Here is a 19,423-nt window from a genome sequence, read left to right as displayed (position 1 = left end):
TTTTGTTCCTTGCATTGTGCCAAGCACGCAAGTGATACCAACCACATTTTATATGCCATGGCTCTTCCAAGATTATTCTATGTTCATCTCAAACCCTTGTAAATTAGAGGGAACCACCAGAGCATGCCTCCCATGCTGGAATATAGCAAAAGCGATCAAGCAAACCCAATTACTCTATTTTTATTTTTTACTAAATCAATCTTTTACTTTTAAAATTAAATTAAATATGTTTAATTGAATTATTTCTAAGACTCTGCCTCTGTGAGAGACCACCAGTCACCTACATGTTGGAGCTACCGATTCAATCCTACTTTTCAAACCTCCACAAGGGTTGATACCCACAGAAGCCAGAAAGCACCGACTGCGGAGTCCCTTCTTAATGCTCGCTCCTTGAACATCCTTGAAGTTCATCTGAGATTCAACTGTTGGCCCTTGCCCTTAAACAGACCCAGCTCCATCAGAACCATTCCATCACTCACTCATTTATCAGCCCTTACCACAGGAAGGAGTCAAAGTCCTCCATGAAAATGGAGAGCAACCCGCAGCCCACATGGGAGCTAGGGCAGATGCTTAGGCCCAGGAAACCAGGTCTCGGCTATGGTTCACCTCCCCGAGAGAGGCAGGAGGAAGAAAGTCTACCTCATGCCCACATTCCTCCCTCCACTCCCCCGTCCTGATGAGGAGGGTCTACAGGAGGGCCCTAGAGACCTGAGAGAGAAAGTGCTGACACGTGGCTGGGACACAGCCAGCTCTAGATTCACTGAATCTGGGAGTCAGAATGCCTTCTCAGCCTCTGCCCCACGCTCCCAAGACACTTTGCTAAATACCCCCCTTAACACGGTCCCCTTACCCTGGGAGGGGGTTCGCATCCCTCAGTGTTTCCAGCGATGGAGCTTCCTGATCCAAGTTCTTCTGGCACGTGAGTCCCTGTTCTCCTTCCTTCACCCCTGTGACCTCCAGGGACTGAGTGGCCTCAGAGCATCCATGCAGACCGATGGCCCGGCTCAGAGTGCCCCAGTTCTGCCCTGTCTGCCGGCCCCACGTTAGGCCATGGCCGGGCTCCTGAACGTGCTCGGGGACTCCACTTCCTGGTTTTCAGTTTACAACTGAAAGTGGAAGCGTCTGACCAGGAGGGAGAAGGCGCCAAGCCTACCCTGGCAGCTTGTCAAACGCCTCAACCCCAGCCCCCGAGGGCTGAGACGAAGCCAGCCCACATCCCACTGTTCACCCTTTCCTCCTTTGACCACCTCGGAGTGAGCGAAGACAAAAATCAAACAAACAAAAGTGACAGGAGGTGCCCCTCAGACAGTGTGTTGAGGAAGTGACGCTGCTCCCTGCTAGAGTCACAGAGCAAGGAAGTCCCTCCCCAGGCAACTCAGCCCTCACAGACCTCCCAGGACCCGAGGGGAACCGGAGGCCAGCCCAGCGCCCGGGGGTGTCAGCCTCTCTACAATCCCCAGCATACCTGCCTCAGGCCCGAAGCTGATAAAGCCACAATGCACCAGGCCAGAAAGCACAGGGGTGAATGGAAAGACTTTGTTTTCCTTCCTCTGACCCATTAGCTCATCCTTTTCATCCCTCAGACTTTAAATCAAAAATCCATTCTGCTGCCTCCCCGACCTCCCCAAAGTAAACCTGGAAAAATTAAATCACAGGACCAGACAAGCACATGTGCCAGGGGCTGTCAGACTGACCTGGCTCGCATCTAGTAGCTTCTGGAAAACCCAGCGTCTCTCTCTCTCTCTCTCTCTCTCTCTCTCTCTCTCTCTCACACACACACACACACACACACAAAGGGCAATGAACGTGGGAAAGGCAAATACCTTCTTAGTATTGTTATGAAATTGTTTAGAATGTTCAGGCCTCCTGAAAGTCTCCAGGGAGTTAGCAGAGGTATCAGGACCTGTACTAGTCTCATTGGATTCGCCTAAGGCTGTGGCCACAGAAGGGCACGGGAACTTCCATTCTGGAACTTAGAAGCAGAAATACGAACTCTCCTGCCCCTTCCTGTCCCTCTTCCTCCCTCCCACCTCCCAGACACCCCGGAAGTTAACAGCACGTTCCCAGCCAGCTTAGGATTTCTTTTCTCTCCAAGAGAGGAGGTCCTAAAAAGTTCTGACTAACAACACCAGGATAGGCTTGGCCACAATCTCAGAGAACAGGAGTTGGTCACTGGGTCTCCCTGGAGACCACCTAAGACATGGGAGAAATTGAAGTACAGGAAGATGAGGGTAGCCCCCCGCTTCTGGGGCATCTCATGGCTGAAGGAGCACTCGGCTCGGCTTAGTTTCAGCAGCTCAACCCCCCAAGAGGAAGCTTCCCCCAGCGGAGAGCCCAGGACAGCAGAATGGGCGTGGAGTCTCGGCCACTCTAATGCTGTGGGCTGTTCCCTGGGTGCTGTCTTCTTTTACCAACCAGATGAAGAGCTCAGAGCCAGGAAGAGACTAGCCTCTCTTTATTTCTAATTGTTCCCTCCAGAGCCAAAAGCTCAAGTTCAGAACACTCTGGGTCATTCTAAAGGTCTAGCTGACTTGCATTCCTAGTCAGTCCTCTGTGCACATGAGTGACTGCCCCGAGATTTGAGAGAGCCACAGAAGGTTTGGCAATCCACATGAATTCTGCATCACGCAGCAGCCTGTAGCAACACACTGGTCGTGACTCAAACCCTTGCCTCGCCATAACATCTCAGCTGTGTAGCCCAGGCCATGCTGTTCAAGCCCAGAGGCACATGATTTGTTTATGAAATGCGATACCAACCACCTCCCAATGAGGTAATGCCTGTCCTGCACTTAGTAGAGACCCCAGCACCTGACAGAGTGTCTACTGAGGTTTCTCTTCTCCTTCTTTCTTCCAAATGGGAACGCTGCCATCAACAGCTGATGAATGAATGCCCTTTCTAACCATATTGACACAGAAATTTCTGAATGGAAGATGAAAGAGACCCACATCCGGGCTTCCTCTATAATCCTCAGAGGTTTGAAATCTGTTTTGATCGTATTTAGTGAAATGAACAACTTTCTCTTCCAAGTCTATCTCCTGCCAGCATTCAGCTCGATCCAATGTCTCCACCCGGTTTTGATTGATTTTCTTGTGCCTCCCACATAAGTCAGCTGAGATTACTACTCAATGAAATGTAACTTCATGTTGAAAGTGCCTTAGGCTGAGAATGGACATATGTCCCACTTCCCTCCCCTCAACCACTCCCATCCCTGCTCTCCCATAGACACATAAACTCTAGAGCAGGCAGAGTTACTGCAGCTTACCTGTAAGGATCCGTTCACTTCCTGGGTGCAGGGAATGCGCCCCTCACAGCTGGCTGTAGGGGCTCAGCGCCACCGGCAGGCACCTCTGCCTTTGCCACAGCTCTGGGGACTGGCCACACCTGAAGCCAATGCGTACTGTCCTGAGAGTGGCCAACAAGCTCTCCTGAAAACTTTGAACCTGTTGCAACAGAAGTTCAAAGGTAGACGTTACCTGTTCAAACACTCGTAGTAACCTCAGACAGTGAGAAGTGTAGAATTTGGCAAAAGGTTAAAACAGCAGATTGTTATGCAATGGGCTTAAGAGGAAGGAGGAAAAAAAAGCCCTCAGCTAAGAAAGCTAAGGTTTAACAAGCAAAATCCTTTGCAGAGCCCATACCTCTGTGGAAGAAAAGAGGTTTGGTAGGGCTTTGCATCTGCTTTTGGGGCAGAATACTTGAGATTGCAACAGGAAAAGGAAAATCTAGAGAAAATTAGGGATTAAAGCACTCCCTGAATCGAGAGTGAGAGAAGAATGAGAAGCCACTCTAATTGTTACTCAAGCTCTAACTTTAAGGTTGGAATAAGCAGAGGCCAGTGACCCCTCCAGAATTAGAACATCGCTAAAAAACCAAATAAGGCAAATCACTCTAGAGTCTAGACTGAGGCACAAACCCAGCTAGGTTGAATTTAGAATGCAGAATCCTGGCCCTGGCCTGGTAGCTCTGTGTGTCCCAATATGCCAAGGTTGTGGGTTCGATCTCCCATTAGGGCACACACAAGAAGCAATCAATGTGTACATAATTAAGTGAAACAACAAATCAATGGCTCTCTCTCTCTCTCTCTCTCTCTCTCTCTCTCTCTCTCTCTCCCTTCCTCCCTCTCTCTCCCTCTCTCTCTCAAATCAATCAGTCAATACAAAATTAGAATGCAGAATCCAGGCTCCAACTACCCACAGCTTAGCAAGGCCCTGGAAGGAGCAGGATTGCTATTGCATCACTGTTTAGCCTATATAGTAAGTGTCCTACCCTCTCTTTCCATTTGGAAGTCCCTAGTCCCCATTCTTGATTCCAAAATCTTGAAGACTACAAGGCATCATTACTGAACAAAAATGGTGAGTGGAGGTGAGAGAGGCCCTGGAGATTGTGTTTAATACCCATTTTACAGGTGAGGCCAATGGAGGCCTTTTCGGGTGAAAGACATCGCTCAGAATCACACAACCAGTTATCAAGGCAAGACCTGTGGTAGGGACACAGACACCCACCGCGCTGCCTCTGCCCCGATTGTGCTGCGTCATGGCTAAGTGTTCATTTAACCACCAGTAGACCTTAGGCACTCGAAGGCTTTCTGTGGACCAGGCCTGCAGAAATTCGTGGAAATGCTTCATTAGGTTTCTTCTAACCACTTGGTCAGGTGGCCAATATAAAAATTAGAAGCCAATACCACTTCCTGCTGGTAGCCACTCCTGTGGGGAGGAGTGGCTCCCACACTAACAAAGAGGTCTTATTAGGCCAGATTCTCTAGTTCTGAGGTGCATTAACTCTTCAAGGTCATTTCTCGTCACAGAGCCCTAGTACCTGAGGAAAAAAATGGCTTCTAAGAAGTGGCTAAAGAACTGGGAGCATGAATCCCACTTGATTGGACAAATGCCAAGTTGTGTTGGACCACCTTCTGATGCAGTGGTTTCCAGAGCAAGGTGTTCCAAGGTGGTGGTTCCCAAACTCGAGCAAGCCTCACAATCCCCTGGAGAGCTTGTTGCAGCCCAGATGACTGAGCCAGTGCCAGAGTTTCTGGTTCAGTCGGCCTGGGTGCGGGCCTGAGAATCTGAATTCCTAACAATTCTGGGTGATGTGGATGCTGCTGATCTGGGGACCACACTAGGAGCTCACTATCAGCAGCTTCCTGACCTTCAATGGGCTCAACTACTGAAAGGTTAAAGGGGACTGTGTTTGGGGTAGTCTTGGCTATGCTGACCCTACAGTTGGGAGGACAACTTGACACAGAGTGTAGAAGAGAGGTGTTACTCAAGATCGCTGGCAGGCCAAGTCCAAGAATAGAGCTTTGGCAACAGTGGAAGGAATTGCTACTCACTGTCCCACTTCTCCTTTACGTAAATGTAAATCAAAACCGCATGGCATCACAGTCAGACAACCTACGTGGGTGAGACCGTGGGAGTGTAGGGGGCGTTACTTGACCCAACAGCCTTAACTTTATTCTTGAGGATACCTGAGACCCCAAAAGGTGAAGTCGCTAGCTAGGGTAAGTCATTGATTCAGTAGGGGAGGGATGTCCAGAACCCAGGTCTCAGTGCCCTAGCATGATACTTCATCTCTTGATAAACCATTGTTTCCCTTAGCATCGCTCTTAAAAAATGAAAGTGTTAGATATAAAAAAGAAAAGTGTTAGATAGGCTTTTTTGAAACATCCTTCTATCCTCCTGTTCTCCCCCCAGCCATATGCAGTTAGAATTCAATAAAAAAGAAAATGATTTTGAGATCAGGCATCCCGTGGCCTAAAAAGTGCCAACCTTTATTTTTCCAGGTGATTCATAGGTAGGTGCTCGAGGTGTGGAAGAGTCTGACCCAATAGCCGCAGCTCTATACACTTACACATGCTGCTCTGGTTGGTTTGTGTACATTCCTTCCCCTCTCCTAGGGACAGTGGAACCATGCATTTCATAGGCAACAGTTCTAGAACACCAGAGGCCAACGTTCCAGAGTTTTCTAACAGAGCCTGGAAACAGTTGAGATACTTCTCTGATGGTGGGGCCTGACAACCCTTCAAAAGCAAAACCAGAGTTTCTCCATTTTTGAAAGCAGGAAAAGACAGACCTTGGAAGTGAGCCAACTTTACATAACACCGCTGTGTGTTTATATAGCTCCTCCTAGTTTATCAAACACTTCCAGAAGATCTCTTAACAGACCTGTGAGGTGTCAGCAAAGACAAAAACCTTCAGTGGCTGTTGGGAACCAGGCCCCTTGACAAGGACTTCATGTGGCTCTTCCAGGAAACCTGCCAGGGAGTTAAAGTTGCACAGATGAGAAAATGGAATCTCAGAAAAAGTTCATTGCTCTCCCAAGATCTATAGCTTGGTCATGGGTCCATGATGGGGGTAGTGGGGCCAAATATTATTATTATATTTTTTAACAATTTCAGGCTATTTTGTAAAGCCAGGCGATTTGTGGCTTGTCTATGAAAAAGAGCCCTTCTTTAAAGAATATGGTTGGTTGCAAAGGAGATTTTAGAGCAGGGTGTGTGTGTGTGTGTGTGTGTGTGTGTGTGTGTGTGTGTGTCTTGGGGGGGAGGGAGGGAAGGGCAGGGGAATGAATCAATCAGGACATCAAATATTATTTCAAGGACTTATGGGGAGTGTTTGCAGATTCCAGACAGCATGAAGCTAATGAAGTCCTTCTAAGGAACAGTGGAATTTCTCCTTTTAATCCTCAGAATCCAGAGATTCCTCTTAAATCTCAGCCCTCTGCTTTGGAATATTTCCTTAGATTTAGATGAGGGAATAGTTATTCAACAGTGCTCATTGTAAGCATCCCAGGTGAGGCAAAGAAGAAGTATGGCGATGAGAAGAAAAACAGAAAGCACAGCGTGTCTGAAGGAGCTGGGGCACAGGGAACACTTATTTACAAGGACCTTCAGCTGCTTTGACAGCTAAGCCAAGTCTTTAGTCAGGCAACACGTCCCAGGAAGAAAGGGAAGCATTGTCCTAGAGGGATGGGCTGAATCAGTTCATGTGAACTTAGTAACGATGGATCAGAAGGAAAGGAAGTGAGATGTCTCTCCCTACACTTAGCTGTGGAGCAGGGCAGAGGTTGCGATGGCACAAAGAGAGCAAAAGGAAAGCCGCGGTGGACCGACCTTTAGCTTCCCACATGGCAGAGCTGACGTTTACTCTTCTACTGAGATGTGAAAGGAAGGGGCGAAGTTCTTGAAACTCTTAAGGGTGTCACAATTGATCATTCTAATTATCGGAATTCCATACCCACCCTTTCCTTAGTTATCTGATGTTTCAAAGGGCTAATGGCACTCAAAGTACATCGTACAGGGTAGAAATCTTGGGTTCTCATGCCAGCTCCTTTCCAAAGGTCTTGAAGATGATCATGATCATGGACATATCATTTACCCTCACAGCGACCCCGTGAAAAAATTATCATTTTGCAGAAGAGGAAAGGTTAAGAGAGGCCAGGTTGTGGCTTACAGTTGGCTCAGTCTCAGAGTCAGATTTTAAGTCCGGGCAGTCTTGAGTCCAGAGCCCAAGCATGCATGTATGATTGAGTACAACCCATTCCATAGACCCCTTGCAATCTTGTGTATTTATGTATGTGTTTCTCTCTGGGACTTCCATTGGTCACTCAAAGGAAATGAAGAACCATTGGCTCTAGAGGAAGCAGGACCCAATGCCAGGGATCGACCTGATGCCAAGGGTGGAACAAGAGCTACCTTTTCCCTTCTCAGAAGGGCGTCCCATCTGCTTGGACATCCTTCCTGCCACTGAGCTCATTTCCCACACAGAACCTTTCTTCACTCAACTAGAGGGGGCAATGCACCACACATTCAGCTGTGTGTGTGTGTGTGTGTGTGTGTGTGTGTGTGTGTGTGTGTGTACCACCCCTCACCAACCCCCCAGCTTTTTCTGCTTAGTTGTCTGCTGTTCTGTGAGTGCCCATAGCTCTGTGCTGGGCTCTGCAGTCAGCCCTGCACCATGCGGCTTCACAGTGCACATGGGAGAAGCTGGACCCATAGCTCGGTGTCAGTAGCAGCTTGTCTTGCTCAACTGGAGTCACTGACAGCAGCAGCTTGGGCACCCGAGCTCTTAAGGCCACTTGTTCATTCTTTGTGGAGAGGAAGTGTTACTCAGGCTTGCGCACTTGCTTGACAAGAATGGTGTTTGCACAGATTGCAAGAAAACTTCCCCCAACCCCCAAAATGTGCCCTCCTCAACTCTAACAACATGCACACAGAGCAAATTGCCTTGCAAACTTAGCTTCCCACCTGACAAGCCACGGCTCACTGTTGGGCTAAGAGATACTGACCCCCCAGTCCTTGGAGTGGCCAGGTGTGCTCATAGATGGCCTCACCTTGGGGTCCCAGTGTGCCAGATAAATACTAATCTTCTCAGGGTCATGATGTCAGCAAGGTTGGAACATAGTGACACAAACAACCTACTCCTTTATCAGCAAAAACTTCTCAAGAGCATTTAAGAATCAGATGGAAAGTGTAAAGGCCCCTGAGAGAGGTGTCTGCTCTAAATTCCCAGAACCTTCCACAATCCCAAGGAAACGTCACTACCTCCCAGCAGGTTAGAAGGGGAGCTCAGAGTGAAGGTGCAGACCTGCACTGTCAGTACTGTGACCAGGAGCCAGGTGTGGCTGCTGAGAACTGGAAATGAGGCCAGTCTGCATTGAGATATGTTTAAATATAAAACACACATCACATTTTGGACACTTAGTATGAAGAAAATAACATAAAATCCCAACTTAAAAATATTGATTCTGATCCTGGACGGGAATCTCAATTGGTTACATTTACCAAGGTTGTGGGTTCGATCCCTGGTCAGGGCACATACAAAAATCAATGAGTGTATAAGTAAGTGGAACAATAAATCAATGTTTCTCTTTCTCTCCCTCTATTTCTCCCCCTCCCTTCCTCCCTCCCTCCTTTCCTGTCTCTAAAATCAATCAATCAATCATCAAGAAATACATCAATAATTTAAAATTTTTGATTCCACGTTGAAATAAGAATGTGCGATATAGTAGGTAAGCAATCTTACCTGTTCCTTTTACTCTTTTAAATGTGTCTGCTGGAAATTACTGAAGAGAGTGTGGCGCACACTCTTTTTCTCTTGGATGACATTGATTGAAGCCAAAGGTTCTCTGCCTTAATGCCATGGAATATAAGCTAAAGGTGGTGTTACCGGTGGCAGCAAGCGAGCATGTTATAACTGCTCCAGGTGAACTTGAAGAGGGCCCTGTCTTTAACCTGTTCCTCTGGTCTCTGTAGTAGCAATGGTTTGTTCTGCCAGATTTACATCATCCATCCAATGGAGTGTGTGATTTTGACTGAAGCAATAGTCCCTTGATAAAACTGCTACTACTCTCTCACTGCTGTTCAATGCCAGGCACCATGGCATGTGCTCTACCTCTATGACTTCATCTAATCCTCACTTGAGCTCGTCAGAGTAATGACAAAGGGGGAAATTGAGATTCAGACAGTCTACAACTTGTCCAAGCCAACTTAAGTCTCATTTCAAACCTGCACTCCCAACCATCCTGCTACACAGCTTCCTACAGGGCGGTGTGGGAGAAACCTCCAACAGGAGCATTGCTACTTGGGGATGCATGCCAAGCCCTTCCCTCTAGCCAAGTGTTTAAGGATATCGTCCTCTGTGTTGCAGCCTTGGTTGGGTTCCCCAGGATCACAGCATGGAGAGCAACTGGCTACGGTGCCTGGCTAGGGAGCTATTTGGAAAGTTTAACAGGAGCTGAGCGGAAACGACAGGAAATGGGAGGGGTTCTGGTCTCTCCGGACAAAAAGCTCAGGAGGGTGGAGATTCAAAAGGAACATCCTGCCTCCCTTTAGAAAAGCCACCCAGACACCAAGTGGCAGGCAGGTCCCTGATTGGCTCAGACGAAAGAGCATATGATTCTCCTGGGTTAAAGGTATGTAATTAGCAGAGAAAGATGTATTAAGGCAAGGATACAGTCTCTATCCACTCAGTGTTTAAGATACTGTGACAACACAGGTGCTTTTGGAAAACTTAAAATTTTCTGAAAAGTGGCTTTGGAACTAATTACATCACTTCTAATCATTTAGTATTTTTGATTACTCAGTAGCAGGAGTAGGCAGCTGCCCACCTCTCCAGTACTTTCTGGAAGTTTTTGCTCTTCCAGCTAAGGCTTTTTTTTTGGGGGGGGGGGGGTGGGGGGGGGAGCAGGGTCTTTACCTGGGAGGCAGGATGAAAGACCAGAAAATAAATATCCAGATCCAAAATCTGGCATTTAGAGCAGCCCAACCTGCTAAACTTCAGATTATATTTGTAGCCAGAAGAAAATTGGAAAATATGGATTGGAAACCCCACATTGTCAAAAGCAACTGTTCGGGTGTCAAAGACACTTTCCTGGTGGAAACAGGTGAGAGAAAGAACAAACATCACAGGCCAGAGGAAGAGTGTCCTTCAGCAGCTCGGGATAAGTACAGGTGGTTGAAGTATCTAAGAGACAGGTGAAGTCCTCAGGAGGGAAGACCGCTTCCTCTCACACAAGCCTCTTCAGTGCTCCATCCCGGCCTTCTAGGAGTCGTGCGTGTGTGTTCACCTAAAGGAGTGGCTTTTGTTTCCAAGGAATTTGCTTTGTTACAGGTCCAGGAACTATGATCTCCTGCTTTATACAAGTTCAACCTTTGCTCCACTTTCTCCTGGCTTCTCAAACATTTACTCACTAGGAGCTTCATATCCAGTGAAGTTAACTCAGTATTTGCAAAAGCTGAGAACACCAACTGGGAAGTTTGCTGTTCACACCCTGACAGGTAATAGCCACCTTTGACTTGCTCTGACTTCTGGGATGGTGTGTACAAGGTGTGCTAAGTCTTCAGTAACCTTCCCTTTAGAAACCTGTAAGCGAGACCTGGAAAAAAATTTGCTGCCACCCCTGAGTGGAGTACTTGGTTAGTTATGAAGCCACCAGAGTCCTGGGGTTTTAGGGCAAGAAGCTGGTAATGTCAGAGGTCTCTGCCCCTGCCATGTCCCCATTTCATAGGAAATGAAACAGAGGCTCAACTATAGTCTTAGTCCCTTGGGAAGCCTGAGGCTGATGCTTTTCTAGGAAGACGCAGGAGAGTGTTGGAGGGCAGGCGTGACAGCTGCCTCTCCTTTTGTCTTTCCCTCTAGGACATGGCAGCCTCATCTCCCCCTTCCAGTGGGCCACACACCATTTCCCATCTCTTATCTTCTGGAGAAGTTCGAACCCACTCATGCTAAACCGTCATTGTTCTCTAAACACGGTCAGACCACTGACTTGCAAATTGAAGGGATGGAAGTGGAAAGCAGGGTGGAGGCAGCTAGAAAAATGCTGGAGGTTTTTATGAAAACCCCACCTCCCTGGACACAGCCAATCTTATCTGACCTTGGATGCTGAACAGCTGGGCCCGTATCTGGTCTATGGTCCAGGCTGGCCAGCATCAAGGAAACTGACTTAGACAGAAGGAACCCTCCCTCTGTAATAGTCTTCAGGAAGCAGGGATGGGATAAAGTAGCTAAGAATCAAAGGACCATCCCGACCAACATAGGGAACAGCTCCTGCATGTCTGCTGGACATACGTTTGTCCAAAAGCATTGTTGGATGAAACAACATGGCCTCTCCCCTCAACCACCGTGCTCCTGGTAACTTATAGGCATGAGAATCTCCTAGGAGGAGAGAGGACTAGAAAAGAAAGTGGAGAATATCATGCTGTCTCCAGCAGCCACAGTCCCTGCAAATCCCACTAAATTGGTTTTAATCTCAGGCATTTCCACTCTAGTCAATGAAGGACTTGGTACAAAGTGGGTGGGCCTGTTACTATAGTAACGGTTTCCAAGTGATCGTCATTACCTGGACCACAGCATCACTGTCTCTCTCCATCTCTGAGGGCAATGGTAAAATGGAGGTGGGCTGAACTCCACAGAGAATAATTAGTGCCTGCAGAGGTAAGCTAAATGCCTCCCAGTGTGACCTTGCCAGCGTGAGCAGCTCCTGACCTGAGAATCCAGACTGCATGAGTTTAACCCCCATGTTTTCTCTCCACTCATGCTCGTCTGTATGTTCAGGGTTTGTTTCTAATAAAAACTTTTACTTTTCTTCCTTATTGCAGACATTAAGACAAAAAATATGAAGATTAAGATAAAAGCAAAGAGAAGAAAACATACTCATAGTTCCCATCATAGAGCTCAGTGTATGTCATCTTTGCTATGCAACTTTGTGTGCTTTAAAAAAAACAATAAAAATGGAACACTATATATGTCATTGTATAGTGTCCTTCCTCAATTAATATGTAGTGACTTAAGTGTATAAATTCACTCATTTTTAAAAAATATTTTTATTGATTTCAGAGAGGAAGGGAAAGAGAGAGAGAGATAGAAACATCAATGATGAAAGAGAACCATTGATCAACTGCCTCCTGCACGCCCCTCACTGGGGATCAAGCCCACAACCCGGGGATGTGCTTTTGACCGGAATTGAACCCAAGACCCTTGAGTACACAGGCCAACACTCTATCCACTGAGCCAAACCAGGTAGGGCTAAATTCACTCATTTTTAGTGACTGCCTGGTCCTCATTCATATAGATTAATTATATGTTATTTATTCAGGTCCTTGCTGTTAGACATAAAAGTTGTGTCTAATTTTTGACTGTTAAAAAGAAAAAAAGCCAGTGTAGTAAAATCTTATCATACAATCTTATTTGTTCTGGATAAATCTCCAAAATTGGGATTTCTAAGTCAAAGATCCATATATTTTAAGGCTTTGGGTGCATATTGAAAAACCAGCTATCCACGCCCACCAGCAGTGTATGTCTGTTTCTTAAAGGCTCGCCAATGCTGACCACCGGCAGTATTTTCTTCTGGCTTTGACCATGTTCACATGTAAGCACTTAGGAATACAAAGAAACAACACAACAACTTATACTTATCATGATTAATATTAATTTGTATATATAAAGGCCCCCAACTATGCTACATCTGAGGATCCAAAGAGGGACACACATAGTCACTTGACCTCAAAGATCCTCAGAGAAAGAAAACATGTAAACAGAGCAGGAGTACACATTTTAAGATGTTTATATATGGGAGGGGAGAGGGGATACAGAATGTATAATAACATATTGTTCCCAGAATCCTAGTTTTGAGATCATGATTTATGCAATGACACACCCATTGGGAGTGCTCCTTTACTGAATTCCTTCTAAACATGAGGCACTGTGCTAGGTAATTACATAATTGCATTGTTAAACTAATTCTGAAGTTGAGAAAACTAAGGCATGGATTAAACTGACTTGCTTAAGGTCACATATATATGGTAAGCATCTGAGCAAAAAAAAAAAAGGCCATGGAATTCTGCCTAGGATTAGATCAAGGATATCTTTAGACTCCGGAGACTTTACAAACAGATGCCAAACTGTCCTAGTAGAGGAGAGAGAGAATCTGAAGCTCTATGAAGAAGAAGTTATGGTGAAAAGCAATTCCTGGAATCCAGAGGGTTAGAAATGGCCCCCTTAGATGAGCCTAAGGCTCAGTAATCCCACTCTGGGGCTTGCTACTGAAGGAAGAGGAGTAGAGAATAGTTATCAGCTCTTCTTTTTCTCTTCTTACTTCAGATTATATCAGAGCTTCTCCAACTTTAGTGTAGGTAGGGGTAATGAGTTTGTTAATTGCAGATTTTCAGAGTAAACCTAAGACTGGTTCAGAGGGTCTGGAGTAGGGCCCTGGAATCTGTATTTTTAACCATCAGGAGAGACTGATGTAGGTGGTCCTTAGATCAAGCTTTGAGTGTAAGTGTTCATTCATTAAAAGCTTCTCCCTAGTGTCCTAGGCCAGGGTGAGTAAACCCTCTCATAGCCATTAGCTCACTTGTTCTAGAAAAATTATAAGATTAATGTAGTGAATGATAATTATCATTATTATGAAGTCAACATCATCAATCATTGTCACCATCATTATCAACATTATCTAGCATGGAGAGGTGGCTCTCTTTGCCCAGGCATTGTGCTGAATGCTTGACTTGTATGATTTCATTTAATCTTTACCATGTTACTTTGGGGAAGACCTCATTATAGTTTAACTCCCATTTTATCTATCAGGAGATGAAGGCATAGGGGAGGAAGTAACATGTCCTAGGCCACACAACTAATATATGGTAGAGTCGGAATTTCAGCCCAGGCCACACTTGAGTAGTTCCCATAATTCTTAGTTATGTAGCAGAGAGGGATCCTGGGGCTGGGGGTGAGTGGGGTTCTATGCTTTTCCCAGGACCGTAACATTTGTCAGTGGTGTCACTGGGTCAATGACCAGGACCTCGTCAATGCTTTGCCCAAGCCTATTTCTGCAAGAATGCTGCTTCTAGATGTGTTAGGACAGATTCTGAAAAGAAAAGGTTTCGGCTAATTAATGGCACTGAATAGAAACCAAGCTGTGGTCCTCAGGGAACTCTGCACTATCATTTATGCTCCTGGCATGAGTGGTCAGGAGGCTGAGCCTCTCTGAGTTTTGCAGCGATTCCGGTGTTAGGCACTATCCATGGCTCCCTGGGCAGGTGTTGAGGCCCCACTTCGATCTGGGCTCTGTTTGGGGGTTGCATGCCATGATGCCCACCCAATACTAGTTCTGATACTCTTTGCCAGTGTGTTGGTGACTCGGCTTGAGGCTGCTAAACTCACTGTGGGCTTCCAGGCTCCCTGGAACATCTCCCACCCATTCAGTGTGCAAAGGCTGGGCGCAGGCCTCCAGATTGCCATGGACAAGGTCAACTCAGAGCCCACGGACCTTGGAAACTTCAGCTGGGAGTTCACTTACACCAACTCAACCTGCAGCATCAAGGAGTTTCTTGCTGTTTTCACCAACCAGGTCCAGAGAGAACAGATTTCTGCCCTGTTTGTACCAGCATGCCCAGAAGCAGCAGAGGTATACAACCTTCTAGAAACTCTGGCTGAGTTTCCATTGAAAGGGGTGGTCTTTAAAGATGATGGGACAGATTTGAATAAGCCCTTGACAAAGGTGGCGTTATTAAAATAATAATATGTAAGTCTTGGGTACCATTTTTTTTGGATATGTAATTAGACCACGTAATTAAAACAGCCAACATTCTCTTTCAAGAAAGCCTTTCAAATCAATAATTGTAAGTTGTTGATGCTCACTAACAAACTTGTTGACCATTTGGGCTTGGTATTGTTGTACATAGACTTATTTTTTATTTTAATGCTGTCAGCCACATGGCTCAGAAAAATTAAGAAGAAAATTAATGCTTAATTTTTAATTGAAAAATATCTTTGTGTAAGTTTTCCCTTGGTGTGTGTAAGAAATTATTCAGTGACGGTAAAAGTAAGTGAGAAAGAAGAGAGTAGGACTGATTGTAATAAGCTGGGCAAGCAACTGAGAGACACCAATGACTTGTATCTGTTTAGCTTATGGGATTAATTTTCTGGAAGTCCTTGGGTAGCTTATGCTTAGGTGTTGATGCAAAGCCTAAATAGGAAGGAGCATCACAATTCTCACTCTCAAAAATACTGCGAAACTATCATTAGTGGGTGCAGTAGAATTAAGTTCATGTTTTAATTAGAATTTTGTTTTCTCCTGAAATTCCCCATTTGACACACACTGTCCAAAGCCTACCCATTTTTCAGTCAAGCTCAAATGCCATAGAGCCTTTCTTCACCTCTCCATCCTCACCTCTACATCCCTAATTCCCAAATCAAAAGTAATTTCTTACTTTTCTAAACTCTTACAAATCTATTGTCTATAGTGAATGGTATATTGAAATCTAGTAGCTATTTTTGTATGTCTTAGATCCTGTAATAGACCATAAACTTCTTTAAGAGCAAGGTCTGAAAAATGAATGAGAAATGAATAAGGAACAAATTAAGAAAGAAACACTAAGAGAATGAGTAGTAGCTATGACTGTGGGCTTTGGGTTCATACTGTCTGTATTCCAATCCTGCTCTACTATTTGTTAGCTTTGTAACTTACATCTCTGTGTTCCTATGTTTTTCATCTATAAAATAGGGTAATGATAATACCTACCTCATAGAAATGTTGTAAGAATTGAGATGATATGTGTAAGCTCTTAGCAAAGTGCTTGGCACATACACTGAGTGGCCAGATTATTATGATCTCTGAGCGCATAATAATCTGGCCACTCAGTGTATATCCTATATAATAAAAGGCTAATATGCAAATTGTCCCCTTGACCAGAAGTTCGACCAGCAGGTAGGCCTGCCAACCGCCCATGTCCCCTCCCCCTGGCCAAGCTGGCTGGACCCTACCCATGCATGAATTCATGCACCGGGCCTCTAGTATATATATACTGGGTGGTCAGATTATTATACGTTCAGAGATCATAATAATCTGGCCACTTAGTGTATATCATCATTATTCTTGTCCTCTGAGGTCTTGCATCCTCACGTTGGCTACAAGACATTATCATCAATATTCCAAAAGACAGGCTCCAGCATGACCCATAGAGTCACTGAATTAAAAATTTATGCAGATATCTCACAATGGAGTTTGAGTGTAGCATAAACTCAATTATGAAAAGTCATCCTTTTGGTTACTTTCAAGGTTATTGGTTTGCTGGCTTCTGAGTGGAATATCCCCGTGTTTGACTTTGTTGGTCAAACAGCAACATTGGAGAATGACTTCTTGTATGATACCTATGTGAAGCTTGTGCCACCCATGCATGAACTTGGTGATGTGCTCCAGAAAACTCTCCAGTACCTGGGCTGGAAACACATCGGGATGTTTGGAGGACACTCTGGGACTTCCTCCTGGGATAGAGTGGATGAGCTGTGGAGGGTTGTAGAGAATGAACTCAAATCCCATTTCACCATCACTGCCAGGATCAGATATACCAACAATGATCCAGCCCTCCTGCAAGAGAATCTTAGGAACATGTCAGCAACTGCCAGGGGTAAGTAGAAAATAATCTTCTATTGCTTATGTTTGGAGAGACAAATAGGAAGAGCAGATAGAAACCCTTTATTTTTCTTTGGGTGTAAAAAAGCAGATAGAAATAGGGTACAAAGTTAATGATACTTAAAAACAATTTTCCTTTTGGGTCAATATCACCATCACCAACTATTTTTAATCTAAAGCGAAATCCTGTATGCTATAGTGTTATGATTCAACTAGAGGCCTGATGCACGAAAATCCGTGCAAAAGTAGGCCTTCCTTTCCCCGGCTGCCGGCACCAGCTTCCCTCTGGCACCCAGGACCCAGGCTTCCCGCAGGCACCTGGGACACAGACTGGCTTCCTTCAGGCCTCCCGCAGGCACCTGGGACCCAGGCTGGCTTCCCTCCGGCCCTGGCTTTGTCAGGAAGGACGAACAGAATGACACTGGTCTAATTAGCATATTACCCTTTTATTATTTATTTTATTTTATTTTTTAAATATATTTTATTGATTTTTTTTACAGAGAGGAAGGGAGAGGGATAGAGAGCTAGAAACATCGATGAGAGAGAAACATCGACCAGCTGCCTCCTGCACAACCCCTACCGGGGATGTGCCCACAACCAATGTACATGCCCTTGACCGGAATCGAACCTGGGACCTTTCAGTCCGCAGGCCGACACTCTATCCACTAAGCCAAACTGGTTTCGGCTACCCTTTTATTATTATAGATGACTAAGCTCTGGAAGCATATTCCAGGTGGGTTGGGTCCTGGACTTGGGCTGTTGTTCAGAGCATGGGCTCTGGAGAAAGACAGCCTAGGTTTGGGACCAACCTCTAATACTTTCTAGCTGTGTGATCCTGGGAAAATACCTTTACCTCTCTAGGCCTCAGATACCTTATCTAGAAAATGAAGATAGTCATCAACTGCCTACCTCATAGGAAAGTAAGGATTGCATAAAGTCATGCCTGTAAAGTCCTTAGCACTGTGTCTGAACATAGTAACTGGGCAACATATGATATCAATTACTCTTTTTTTGGTGTTTATAAGGCTCTTTTCTTTTTAAAAAATGTGTTTTTATTGATTGCAGAGAGGAAGAGGGAAGGAGAGAGAGATAGAAATATCAATGATGAGAGAGAATCATCAATAGGCTGCCTCCTGCATGCCCTTTACTGGGGATTGAGCCCACAACCTGGGCATGTCTCCTGACTGGGAATCGAACTGTGGGTCAATGCTCAACCACTGAGCCACAATGGCCAGGCATAAGGCTCTATTTTCTAGCTGCATTAGTACATGACTCCTTTCTGTTCTTTAATAAACTAAGCCTTTATAGCTTTGGCACTTTGGGACTTGCTGATCTTGGCCTGCAGTGCCACCCACAACCCTGTTACCCGCCCCCTTCCCCCATGATTCACTGGTATACTGTCTGCCTGACTGTCAGCTCCCTGAGGGTAGGAGCCTTCTGCCTTGCTCATTGCTGTATCCTGTCCTTAGTTAACACAGTGCTTGGCACATGGTTGGAGCTCAGATAAATACATTATAATTTACCTCATTTATATCATTTGTGTGTCCTCAAAATGCATGCTGATGTGTTTAAATGGAAGAAAAGTACCATAGAACTCCCCTCTTCCCCCCGCCCCCGCCCCCCCCCCCCCCCCCCAGCCATTCCACCTAGATAGTCTAGGTGCTCCTAATTCTAGGTCCTCCTTCAATGCCTTCTGTGTGGCTGGTGATTAACAAGCCAGATCTATTGTTCAGAGCCAATGAAACAGAGAAATGGGAGCACAGAAGTGGTCTTAACCTTTTTGACTTGTAGTTTTGGAGAGAGCTGCAGCCAAGACTTCAGTTCATAGGGTAAATCTGCCAGTAGGTGCACTGCTGGTGCTATGCTCTGGGGATAGTTCCGACATTCCTCTTTCCAGAAGCATGCTCAGGGAAAGAAAAAGTGCATGTCTCATTGGGAGCAGATTCAGGCTAGACTTTAAAAAGCATATGATCATGTGCAATTGGCTGACTCTGTGTTTTTCCCCTCTTACAGTTATTATCTTAATCTGCAGTTCAGAGGATGCAAAAATCATTCTGCTGGCTGCAGAGAACCTGGGACTCCACACAGGAGAATTTGTCTTCGTCGTTTTGCAGCGGTTGGAGGTGGGTGCCAATGAACCCCCAAATGGCTCCTGCAAGAGGTAACGAGTATGGAGCACTGGCTATGTGCCAGATGCATTAGCTCACTGAAGACTCACCACAACCCTAAGAGGCAGGCATTCTTGTGCCCTCATCCTAAAGTTGGGAGACTGGGCCTGAGCTGGAAGAACTTACCCAGAGTTCTCTTGCCCAGTTAGTGAGTGGTTGATCCAGGCCTTGATAGTCTGTCAGCCTACACCAGCTGAGGAGGATCTGTCACTCTTAGCATGTAGCTGAGACCTCCCCTAAGAACTCTCAAATACAGGTGGCTCCCACTTTCTTTCACGGCCACCTCCTTGTGTCCCTGTTGGGAGTCCTCAGAAAGGTCTGGAGAGACCAACATACTGGTGGGTGAGGC

General features: G+C 45.7%; 2 protein-coding genes across 4 annotated transcripts in view; one reads left to right on the top strand and one right to left on the bottom strand.

Annotated features, from left to right (window-relative positions):
• Positions 1-9,638, bottom strand: part of ACSL5 (acyl-CoA synthetase long chain family member 5) — a 48,020-nt gene extending 38,382 nt beyond the window's left edge. Inside the window, exons 1-3 of one of the 3 annotated variants that reach the window (XM_079793781.1) lie at positions 9,022-9,638; positions 6,163-6,251; positions 3,264-3,441 (exon numbers count right to left, since the gene is read on the bottom strand). Coding sequence is in view for 1 of the 3 variants with exons in the window: in XM_079793780.1 (XP_079649906.1) it covers positions 851-869 (19 nt within the window). In the remaining 2 variants the exon portion in view is untranslated. Of the gene's footprint in view, positions 1-850; positions 1,306-1,823; positions 1,884-3,263; positions 3,442-6,162; positions 6,252-9,021 lie in introns of those variants that run through there. The other 2 variants (XM_079793782.1, XM_079793780.1) reach the window with 2 other exon arrangements.
• A 4,877-nt stretch (positions 9,639-14,515) lies between these two features.
• Positions 14,516-19,423, top strand: part of LOC307112554 (guanylate cyclase 2G-like) — a gene marked incomplete at both ends in the record, with an annotated part of 40,571 nt that continues 35,663 nt past the window's right edge. Inside the window, 3 exons of the mRNA XM_079793272.1 lie at positions 14,516-14,899; positions 16,553-16,901; positions 18,920-19,029. Coding sequence (XP_079649398.1) covers positions 14,516-14,899; positions 16,553-16,901; positions 18,920-19,029 — 843 coding nt within the window. The remainder of the gene's footprint in view (positions 14,900-16,552; positions 16,902-18,919; positions 19,030-19,423) is intronic.

Source organism: Cnephaeus nilssonii, assembly GCF_951640355.1.
Source record: "Cnephaeus nilssonii genome assembly, chromosome: 16".
In the NCBI taxonomy this organism is placed as follows: domain Eukaryota; kingdom Metazoa; phylum Chordata; class Mammalia; order Chiroptera; family Vespertilionidae; genus Cnephaeus; species Cnephaeus nilssonii.
Note: the sequence above shows the minus strand (reverse complement) of the source record. Positions and strands in the feature narration are given on the sequence as shown.